Source organism: Pleuronectes platessa, chromosome 6 (assembly GCF_947347685.1).
Source record: "Pleuronectes platessa chromosome 6, fPlePla1.1, whole genome shotgun sequence".
Classification (NCBI taxonomy): Eukaryota; Metazoa; Chordata; class Actinopteri; order Pleuronectiformes; family Pleuronectidae; genus Pleuronectes; species Pleuronectes platessa.
In genome coordinates, this window is record NC_070631.1 from 27,632,637 (window position 1) to 27,643,955 (window position 11,319).

The 11,319-nt window shown below is 40.0% G+C and overlaps 1 protein-coding gene across 2 annotated transcripts; it reads left to right on the top strand.

The window, feature by feature from the left end:
- Window positions 1-1,005: 1,005 nt before the first annotated feature.
- rcc2 (regulator of chromosome condensation 2) lies at window positions 1,006-10,407 on the top strand. 2 transcript variants are annotated; one of them, XM_053425251.1, is made up of 13 exons: window positions 1,006-1,112; window positions 2,122-2,344; window positions 2,869-2,962; window positions 4,490-4,633; window positions 4,775-4,906; window positions 5,176-5,264; window positions 6,250-6,364; window positions 6,846-7,012; window positions 7,133-7,313; window positions 7,478-7,583; window positions 7,875-7,947; window positions 8,042-8,119; window positions 9,250-10,407. In XM_053425251.1, exons 2-13 carry the CDS (start codon window positions 2,144-2,146, stop codon window positions 9,352-9,354), a joined length of 1,485 nt encoding a protein of 494 aa, XP_053281226.1. In that variant the 5' UTR covers window positions 1,006-1,112; window positions 2,122-2,143; the 3' UTR covers window positions 9,355-10,407. The 2 variants fall into 2 exon arrangements, with proteins under 2 accessions (XP_053281226.1, XP_053281227.1); XM_053425252.1 differs by lacking the exon at window positions 1,006-1,112 and adding an exon at window positions 1,305-1,440.
- Window positions 10,408-11,319: the final 912 nt, after the last annotated feature.

Here is an 11,319-nt window from a genome sequence, read left to right on the forward strand (position 1 = left end):
TCCAATATTCTCCTGAGTGAGGTACATACTTTTAGCTGGGATGTACCCACTACTACGACGAAGCATTTGTGGAACTCGGAGAGCACAAACCTCCAAGGCTGACACCCTATCTAACTCATCATGTTAAAGAACTGACACAACATAATCCTGGCTTCTCCTGTTTATCTGGGTCAGAACTTGAAATTGAATGGGTCATGTCCCAACCCTACACAAAAAGTCATGAAATTTGGCAGAGTAGTTTTGGTGCAATCTTGCTAAACAGACAAAGAGAAAACAAACAGTAATGAAAACATATCCTCATTGGTGGAGGCAATTAAGCTTCTTGGCATCACATGATGACAGAGTGGATAATACATACTGAGAATCGTGTCTCCAGCATATATTAGCTGTTTTTGCATAGAAAATATATACCATTCGTTAGTTTAGTAGTACTGATTTGTTTGGAGACACGAGTCCGATTGAAGGAACCACAACAAATCCAACATCCAGGTAGGAAATACACTAATCCCATCTTCTGTGAAATATTGAATTTTCCACATGGCTCTACTCTTCCTCTACAACACACCCTGACAGACAGTTATGATTATGAACAAACAGTGAGGTAAACAGACACAGACAGACAAACAAACAAACAGATAAACAGACAGACATAAACAAAAAGACAGGTAAACAAACAAATAAACAAACAGACAGACAAAAACCAACATACACAGAGAGACGGAGGTAAAAGCTCCTCCGTGGAAGGAAAAGAGAAGCCAATGGTGAAGGCAGTTGGATTAGTGGATTTATTCAAGTTTTGACAGTGGCTTTAACAGCAGATCATTGTAATCCTAAACTAAAGTATTTGTAAATGTGTTGTCTGTGTTTTATTCCAGTGTGTGGTTATTATTATTATTATTATTATTATTATTATTATTATACCTTGGACCCAACTTGTAAGTTTGTGGGTCCGTCTCTCGTCTCATCCGGCCCCCCCGTGTGTCGGTGGCTGCTTGGTTTCCTGTATGAATAGTAAATGCAAACCACGTGATGTGAAAGCAGACTGCAGCTTCTTTTGTTCAAATCAATCAACCCGGAGACGGACAGAGAGCTGCTGAATCAGGAAATCACCGGTACGTATTTTATTCTTACCTTAGTCAGACTACAAACATCCTTATTTCAGAGGATTACAAAGCCTGTGAGTGCGCACAACTATTACACGGGCAATGACGGAAATGTTGAAAAGTTTTTATTGTCGAATCGTTGAATGTAACGTTGGTGCCCACGTCTTTATTTAGATAGCCTGTTAGCTTACAGCAGCGAGGTAAGCACAATGAAGCCCACCATACCTTCTGTATTTGATCAATTTCAGTGTAACTTTGGAGTCTAGTGTGTTGGTACAAAGTTCACCGGGGTGGTTTGTGTAGCGACAGCCTCACCGTGGAGCCTTCACTTTACACGGTGAGTGTTAGCCCGTCTGCTAGCTTACAGCCCGAGCATTATGTGAACAAAGAGCGGCAGTGGTTAGCTCGTTAGCCTAATGAGGCTAGCGGCTAGCTTGTCGAGCGACACCGGTACACGGTTCAGTATGTTGTTGGTTTGTTTGTTCCTGGCTCTAAAAACAAGAGGAGTAAGAATGAACCTAGGGGAAAGTGGACCCATGCTCTTCTTTAACCCCTTTTACTCCTCAACAGAGTCAACCAGGGCTCTGTAAAGTAAACTTACTGCTGAGAAACAGATGCTGTTCTCCAGTGTGTCTGAACTGTTCACTTCTTTAAGTCAATATAACGAACAGAAAGGCTCCTCATTGCTGTTATAATGCCATTCTTCCACTCATGATGTGCAAATGTTGGTATCAGCTAATTTGGGTTGTAACTTGAATAACATGTATTCCTCCATATTGTTCCTCTTTATTGAGGAATGTTTGAATTTTTTCTGTCTCACTGTGCTGCTAAAGATGAATGACCATGTATCATAATTGTACTGTCTAATTCTTCTTGAACTATTCTAGAATTATATATTTATTGGGTTAGAACCAGGATCTCTTTACTTTTATTTCCACTATCCCATTAAATCCTCATATTGTAATCAGTTTCATTCTTAATTCCACTTTTTAACCCGTTCGCTGCTTCTTTCTCACAGAAACTGCATCTTATTGAAAAAAATGCCACGCAAGAAGGTGACCGACATCTCAGGGAATGGTGGGGTGAAGAAGAAGAGGGCCAGCGGGAAAAGGAAAGAGAGAGACTTCAGTAGCGATGATGAGTTTGACTTCGAGCAGGAGAACAACAAGAAACCTGGCAGGCCCGCTGCCAAGTCTGGTCTGCAGCCGGTCACTGTGTCCGATGATGTCAAGGAGACAATAGTGGGTTTGGTTCAGTGTTTAAAACCAGTTTAAATCAGTTCCTAATAAAATACTGTTTTTTCTCTAGCCCCATCTGTGTATGACTAGTATCACCGATGATTGTGATTGAACGAAGAGTCCGAATATTGGATTAATATCTCAAAACAATTAGTAAAATCTGAGTTTTTTTCCTAATATTTAGGAAAAATAAATATTCTCAGTCATCTGTTTTCAGGTGAACACTCTGCAGTGAGGGTTTCAGCGTTCAACCACTGCTCTTCAGCACTTTTTATCCATAGTGTCAACAAAGATGGATTTTTTGGGGATTGCTATTGTAGAAGCAAAGTTACTTGCTAGACTGACTAGAATGATGTATTTAAAATTTCTTGTTCATCAATATTCTTAAACATTCTATTAAGAAATCACAATGCAGCCAATTTGCTGCCGTTGTAGATATAATAAGGTTTTTGAATTAATAAATGCTACAATGCTACAATATATTAACTTTTATTCATGTTATTGACCTGATTGTTCCCTCTCTACAGAAACTTGAATGTCCAAAGGTAAAAGGTCAACTACTCATCTTTGGAGCAACCAACTGGGATTTGATTGGAAGAAAGGAAGTGCCCAAACTACAAGGTAGAATATTTGGATTTCAAAAGCCAAAATCCACACTGCAGTCGTGGAAGTCGCTGGGTGGATTGATAAACAGTTGTTGGTTAAGAAATAGTCACACCAAGTAAATAAAACCAATCTGATGTTTAGATTTGATCTCTTTTCTTCCTGACAATGCACTGGTGGTACAGAGAGGAGACGTAGGGAGTTGTACAGCCAGACAGAATCAATAATAGATTAGTAATTGGTAGGTTTATATGTGTGCATTTTGTTTGGGATGCACAGGCAACATATGCGTTAATACCATTGATATCCCATTAATTGATTGTGACATTAATGCCTATTCATATGTATGTATTTTCTGTGCTGCCCCCCTGCTGCAGGCCCACTGATGCATGGGGCAGTCTGCACTGCCTTGTTCTATCCTTTTCTCACTACTCTGGTACACACTGATAATTCAGCTTTGTTGAGACTGAATGGGGGTTGGGGTGTCAGCAGGAGCAGCTGCATAGACAAAGACCATCTCTAGGTAGACAAGATGCTGTGCCTGCCACACAAACACAGATTCAAATAATTATTTTGTGCAGTTACACTCAACATACACTCAAGGCCGGAAGTATTGGACTGTCACTCATTTTTGTTCGTCAGGCTCTGCTTCAGCATATTACATTTTTTGTTTGAAATGGATACTTGATTTAAGTAGTTATGGATCAGTAAATTAACAACAAAAAGTAGTGTATTGAAGATATACTTATACACAGTGCCCAGATATGGGATTTAAAAGTAATTAAACTAAATGTTTCTTGGGTGGCTGTTTGTCATTTCACTGATAGTTTGTGTATAACACGTTCTCAAATGGCTCAGCTGACTGAGAGTTGATTAATCATTAAAGCTTGAGGTGGAATTGTTGATAGGACGAGTGAAGAGGCTATTATGCAAGTGAAGAACTAGAATCGCACTACCTCCTCCCAACAGTCCGATTAAAGTCAACAAGCTGCATAAGTTGCACACACTCTCATATCGGTCCTCTTAGTATACCTGACTTTTCCCCCATCCATATCATGTTGATATCCATCTGATGAGAAAGCATTACATTGTAATTACATCCTCTTTTACGATAGTCGGCAAACAAGAGAAAGTAAAATGAGATGAGTGTTGACACAATTATTGTGAACAAATTAGTTCACAATATTAAGAACAACACAATCTATTCACATTGTAGTTTTTAAGTTATTTGTTTTGATTTCTCATTTTTGGAAAACGCATTATTATAAACAGACTGACATCGTTTGCTGAAGATTACTGATCTTCAGCAAACGATGCAGCGAAACATGACTTAATTAACACATACTATGTTAGTGTGTGAAACAGTTACTGCATCACCATAGAAATGAGAGAAGCAATGGATTACTTGATTTTCATGATATTATTAAATGCATTATTAACATGACATCAATAATTATTTCTCAGTTAAGGTTATCCTGAATACTGATATATTGAGAAACTCCCTGTATATGTTTGTTATGGGTATAATGATGACTCCGTTTCCAGCTGCATTCCGTAACCTGGGCCAAAATCTGTGGGGTCCTCACCGCTACGGCTGTCTGAGTGATGTCAAGGTTAGCTGTGTGGTGTCTGGACCCTGTTCTGCACACAGTCTCCTGATGACCACTGAGGGCAAGCTCTGGAGCTGGGGTAAGTAACACGCTGCATTCAGGATTGAATGAAGCATGTATCAAAACCTTTCATTAAACCACAAATGTAATGTGCTGTATGCAGCTTTATATCCAGAGTTGAAGGAGTTGTCATCACTGTGCTTGAATCTGTCTTCCTCAGGTCGTAATGACAAAGGTCAGCTGGGTCAAGGCGACACCAAACGCCTGGAGGCTCCCAAGTTAATCGAGGCGATGGCAGATCATGTGATTGTTGCTGCAGCCTGTGGACGCAACCACACTCTCGCACTCACAGGTAGAACCCCAGGGCTGGCCTATCATCAAGGATGCCTGTTTTCATTATAGCCAAACAGCACAGCAGCTGATTACAGATATTTATTTTTTAATTGGTGTCGATCTGTTGTACTCATTGTTTGGAATTAACACACAGTTGATTGTCTTGGTCATCGGGGGGGGGGGTTAAGTCCAACTTGCATAGCTCAATGTTGAAACCCATTCCAAAGAATATGTTGGTTGATAAAAGCAGCTGTGTTTGCTGACTGTTTGTTCATGCTTTCTCCTCAGACGATGGTACTGTGTATTCTTTTGGTGATAACAAGCTTGGCCAGCTTGGCCAAGGCAACCAAACTGATGCCGTCCTCAGCCCTGCAGCAGTAAGTCATCACCATCCCACGTAGAACACACTGCAGAGTCAGGCTGCCGATTTGCTAACACAAATGCCCACTGCAATATAGGGATGGGGAGAAAAAATTGATTTAGTTACGATTCGCGATTCTTATGAATGAAGATTAAATCGTCATTCAATAAATCGCCACGCTGTCTCCCAAATCGTTTTTATTTTTTTAATAAAAAAAAAAAAAATTGACTAACCTTTTATTTATGGTTTAAAAGTAGCCTAAATGGCATGCATTTCTTAATCTGTCAGTTTGTGTGCAGTTGACAGAGAATATACAGTAATAGGGCACATTTTTATTTATTTTCTCTATTGGCTGCCCGGCCGTCATTAAGTTAATGTTAATATTTGAAATAAAACTTGTAAAGCTCTAAGTGAATTTGACTGTGTTGTATTTGAAGGTATGATTCAACTGTTTTCCATGGTCCAGTATTTAAAAAAAAAAACAGAAATCGTAATTGCATTACTTACAGAATCGCAATACACATCGTATCTCCACCTAAGTATTGTGATTGTATCATATCGGGAGGTCCCTGCCGATTACCGTCCCTACTGCAATACATACAGACATGCATAGATACACAAATCCATATTTCTGCTGCCTAATTCATAGGGTGGGTGAAAGCATTGACTCATGTTCAAATTATTATCGTGCGTTTATGCTGTCAGCAGGGTTGTCGCAGCGCCTAATCAAAAGAGCAGTGTGATAGATTCATGCAGTCTAAAATCAGGGCTCCTGGATGGCAATATGCAAGTTTGTTGGGTAAACATTCGTGCACAACTTATGTTGTGGCTTATTTTGAAGGTTATACTGATGCTTAGCTAAGCTAGGTTTCATTCCCAGTAGAATTGTGATGCAGCTCAAATGAAGATGGGATGTTTTTTTGCTCTAGCAGTAAATGTTTGTAGAGTAAAAAGCTTCATCCATTGCAGTGCTCTGTTGTGAACTTTCTCTCCTCCTCTAGATTTCCTACAATGGACAGCCCCTAGTGAAGGTGGCTTGTGGCGCTGAATTCAGCATGGTGGTGGACTGCAAAGGAAACCTGTACTCCTTTGGCTGCCCGGAGTATGGACAGCTGGGTATATTCACAGCATCCAAACTCAATCATTGCTCTCCATGTTTCATCTTTGTTGTGTTTTTGAATAACTTTGCTATTTATCTACTATAACTATAAATGGATTAATGTCTGTCCTTCGGTGCTTCGATTTTCTTGACAACTGCTATTTTAGACACATGCTCTGCAAATAGTTGATTGGTATGTCACAGTACTACGTCATGTATGCACGGCCACTAGAAGCAAATGCATGTGGAGCAGTGACAGCAAGTCAGCACTATTTTATTTACTTGAAGTCTGCCTATTATTTAAACACTGTCCTTAAAGTATTGGCTATAATACAATTATAACTTAAATTGATAATTTTAGTTGTATTTTTTCTTGGCAGGGTACTTTCACCTGAAAGCACTGACAAGTTTATTCTTGGTTGGTTAACTCAGTGATCTAGCTTTAAGTATATTGTCTGTATATGTATTTATATAACATTGACCACTCTCGCACTGCAGGTCACAACAGTGATGGGAAATTCATAGCTCGTGCCCAGCGCATTGAATTTGACTGTGAGCTCATGCCTCGTCGGGTTGCAATCTTTATTGAGAAGTCTAAGGACGGTCAGGTCATGCCTGTGCCTAATGTGGTGGTCAGAGATGTGGCCTGCGGGGGCAACCATACAGTGAGAATATACACTTATCAATCTAATTTCAACTATATCAAACATTTCTAACAAATATTAAATTCTAATGCCATTATCCTTTTAAACTAAACATTTAAATGTGTATTTGTGCGTGCAAAGCTGGTGCTGGACTCTCAGAAGCGAGTGTTCAGCTGGGGTTTTGGTGGTTACGGTCGTCTGGGCCACACAGATCCGAAGGACGAGATGGTTCCCCGACTGGTGAAACTGTTTGACTTCCCTGGACGTGGTGCCAGTCAGATCTGTTCAGGCTACCAGTGTTCCTTTGCTCTCAATGAGATGGGTAAGAGGAGAGCACATCATGATGCAATTTAATTAGTTGATGTTCAAGCTAAAGCTATTGATACTAAGTACTAAATATTAAGCTAAGTTAAAGTGACTCATGTGATCCTTGATTCTGTAAGGTGTTGCTGTACTTGTAGTTCTTGACCAGTGTTGTATTTGCAGGAGGGCTGTTTTTCTGGGGGGTGACCAACACTTCTAGAGAGTCAACCATGTACCCCAAATCCGTGCAGGATCTGTGTGGCTGGAAGATCCGCAGTATGTCGTGTGGGTGCGTATTTTTATGGAGGGGCTGTATTAACACAATATTATCATATTTTTTTTTAGAAATGCATATCAGATTCTAACAACCGTTCTAGAATGACCCTGTACTCTTGTTGTTGTAAAACAGTATATAGACAACGCAGAGGGTCAGGTTATTAGTATTTAAGTATATCGTGGTTAAAGGAAAGCAGAAGCTGGTGCTTACAAGTGTTGGCCAGTGACGACCATCCCTAGCTTGACACTGGCGTATAGTAGTTGTTCTCTGTGTGAAGTCTGATAGTGTATTTTTATTTAACAGGAAGAGCAGCATTATCGTTGCTGCAGACGAGAGTACAATCAGCTGGGGCCCCTCACCCACATTTGGAGAGCTGGTAAGTCCTGAGGCCTCAGCAGATGTTGGGATTGTTGTGACTGCTGTGCTGCTTGGGAGCTCAGCACTGATTTTATCTTTTCATGGACATTCAGGGATATGGAGACAATAAACCCAAATCCTCCACCACAGCTCAGGAGGTTAAGACCTTGGATGGCATCTACATTGAACAGGTAAGTGGCAATATAATACAAAGTCCTAATAATGATTAAGTGTTTCCCCTATGACCCCAACACTTTTTAGCTAACACAAAGTGAACGCTGAACCAATCTAAAATTGAAAATGCAGATGTTTCTTTTATTGGGCTCATCTGAGTGCATGAATCTAAACCCGGTTATATCTAAGCCAGACTGCAGTGTACATCCTTGCTAAAAGCTGTTCTTGAAACAAATAGCCAACATCAGCATGCTTAACATGCTCCCCAGTGACAATGTTAACATGCTAGTGTTTAGCACGTATAATATTTACCATGTTCACCATCTGAGATAAGCCTGTTAGCATGTGTTCGTAGCACTAAATATGATGTTCAGCTCATTTTGATGCGAATGACAATTTTGAAGGTTTTTGATGATGACACTACATGTAAACTGAACATAATCTACTTAATTACAAGTCCTCCTGAAGTGAGATATTTGACTCAAAACAAAAAATGTCAGCCTCTTTGTGGCTGACATTTTTTTAATTGAAAAGGTTTTATTTATTTTTTCTCAGCACCATAGATGCCAGTTCAGTGTTTTATAATCTTGATCTAAAAAAAGAAATGCTGCTGTGTAGATTAAGTGTCTCTAATGTTCCCCAAGTAGGGATGGGAATTCGATTAAATTGTCTTAATCGATCGTCAGGAGAATTAACGAACGATTTTCGATTAATCATTAATATTTTTATATTAAAATTCACTATTTTTGGCTATATTAAAATGCAGTGAATATAGAAAAAACTGTGCGTTTCCTCATTGAGATCTTTATTGCAAGATGAACAACTCTTGTGGCAGTTAAACGAGATCCGTTCACTGGTTACACTTGAAAATATGCGCTGCTGGACTCTTAAGCCCCGATGAGAGAGCAGCAGCTAGCCGCTGAGAGCTAGCTGGACTTGACGGTTCACTTAAACATCCTGTGCTGTTATGCCTCCGAAACTCCTTGAGTTCAGATAGTGTTTAATTTGAGCAGTGATGAGCCACAATGTTGGTAAGAGGAACATGTGCATCACTTCACTCAGCAGAAAGCTCTCTGTCTATCATACCTGATGTCCTGAAGGCCTCAAAGAATAAAAGCTGAAACTTTAAGATGTGTTTTCTTTGCAGGTGGAGATGGGCTACGCGCACACGCTGGTGATTGCCAGACAGGACACTGAGCAGGAAGAGGAGAGACTGAAAAAGCTGCCTGAGTACAACCCCCGGACACTCTGATTGGACTTTCAACAGCGACACCTTAACCTTTTTCACTGGGGCCCAGACCAGCGCTGCTCAGGAGGAACATCTTGCCTACTTAGTAAGGGTCGGTCATGGTGGTGTGCTAGTGGGATGGTTGAGTTTAAGGGGGAAGGCTCTCTAAAGTCTGAAAGATATCCACACATCTCAGCTACCAGATAACTGGTTCTTCACCAATTAGGACACTAAAATAAGAGAAAATGGGAATGGAGGTGGACCGATCCTCTGGGCGGTCCAACTCTCACAAGGAATGGTCAAGATATCGTCACTTCCCACCTCGAGTAAACTGTTCGCTCCAAGAACTCAACACTTAGCAGAGTTGTGCTTCCCAAACCCTTTTCCATTTTGTAACACAGCCAAACATTGCTGTCTTCATGTCTCTTGTTCTATTATTGTTTTCTTTGTTGCAGTATTTGAAATGATAGTAGTTTGTCACATATACGGGTGCTACAGCTGAGCCCTCAGACTTTTCCTTCTGAGGGCTTTTCAAAGGTTTTCAAAACACTCCATACCTGTGCCTTTTTCTACATGTATGTTCAGGATATGGAAGTTGTGATTCTGGTGCTCAGAGAATCAGCTGTTCAGTCTGATTTCATGGGCATGGCAGTATGGGGAGGGTGTGTGCGTGTGCAGCTGCCACAGATTACAATCAGGATTTTGGAACATAATGTTCTGAGTTAGTGCACTTCACTCGATGTTACATTCCTTTAGTCGTCTTCAGTATTTGCATCAAGGATGCACACCTCAGTCCTTCCAAGACCACACTCTCTCTTTGCTAATTTGAGTAATGTTAATTATTCCAATGCTCAAAGAGGTTTCACAAGCAGGTACAAACTTGTAGAACCAATATTGTCCTGTCTGAAAAATGGTTCTGTTTGCTGGGAATGAAGGCGTATTGTTTTGAAAACAGCACAGGTGTTTTTCTTTGATCTGTGCTGCAATCTTTTTTTATAGTGAAATATATCGGCTACATTGTTTTTCATTGAAATGGTTAAATAAAGATGTCATGTTAAGTGATTTTTCTTCACCTCACCACTTGTGCTGCAGTTATACTTGTTTGTTAATTGTTATTAGCCGTCTCTGTGGGCACACAACTCACCAATGCAAAGTAATTTTTTCACTTTTTCCATGATTTAACTTTTGGAGCAGATTAACTAAAACATTTTCCAACATCTCTGTAAATAATGGACAATCTATAGCTTCTATTAATCAGAAGGTTATTGTCCATGTCATGAGAAAAGACATGCAGAGTACAAAAATTTAGTTATAGACACAATCTAAAGCCTATAAAAATATTTGAGCTTATGTTGTAGGAATGATGCCACTATGAAGTCAGAAAATGTTAATTTAGTGTAGAAATGCAGTTAGGGTAAGATTAGAGACAGGATAAAGAAAAGTTAGATTTGTCCACCACCATCATTTGGTATAAATGTCCTTTAGAACTTAAGTTGGCATTGCCTGAATGGGTGTAAACGTCTTCCCTCTGTTGTGTTTCACCATACATGGATTTTGATAATGCATCTTTAATGAGTCTCCAGCTTTAATTCCAACATGGAGCAGTGTGCAGCAGCAATTGTTTTCACAGTCCACAAACACTAATACGGCATGTAAATGTCTAGGTCCAGTTTCTCTTTGAACTTAAAATGAAGCACTTACTGGATTGTGAGTCGGAGCTTTCAATCTCAGTCTCATTCAGCAAATGGATAATAGAAGTGTATTATGTACTGGGCTCTGACAGCTTTCATTCAGCCAGCATTAAGGTTCTCGGCTATTTGTGAGACTGTCGCTCTTCACCGGATTGGACCACACATGACAGCTTTCATTACGAGAAGCCCAGTGGCCAGTTCAGGCCTGCTGAGTGTGTGATAATAGTGCTGCATAAAGATGCAGTGAAAGAATGTGTGACTGACTATAAAGCACTAGAGAAGCAATATATAAATACAA

Excerpts from the sequence above, each read along its gene's own strand:
- rcc2 (XM_053425251.1), top strand. The coding sequence starts at position 2,144 with ATGCCACGCAAGAAGGTGACCGACATCTCAGGGAATGGTGGGGTGAAG. Across the intron at positions 4,907-5,175 it reads CCACACTCTCGCACTCACAG|ACGATGGTACTGTGTATTCT; the intron begins GTAGAACCCCAG and ends CTTTCTCCTCAG. Across the intron at positions 6,365-6,845 it reads CCCGGAGTATGGACAGCTGG|GTCACAACAGTGATGGGAAA; the intron begins GTATATTCACAG and ends CTCGCACTGCAG.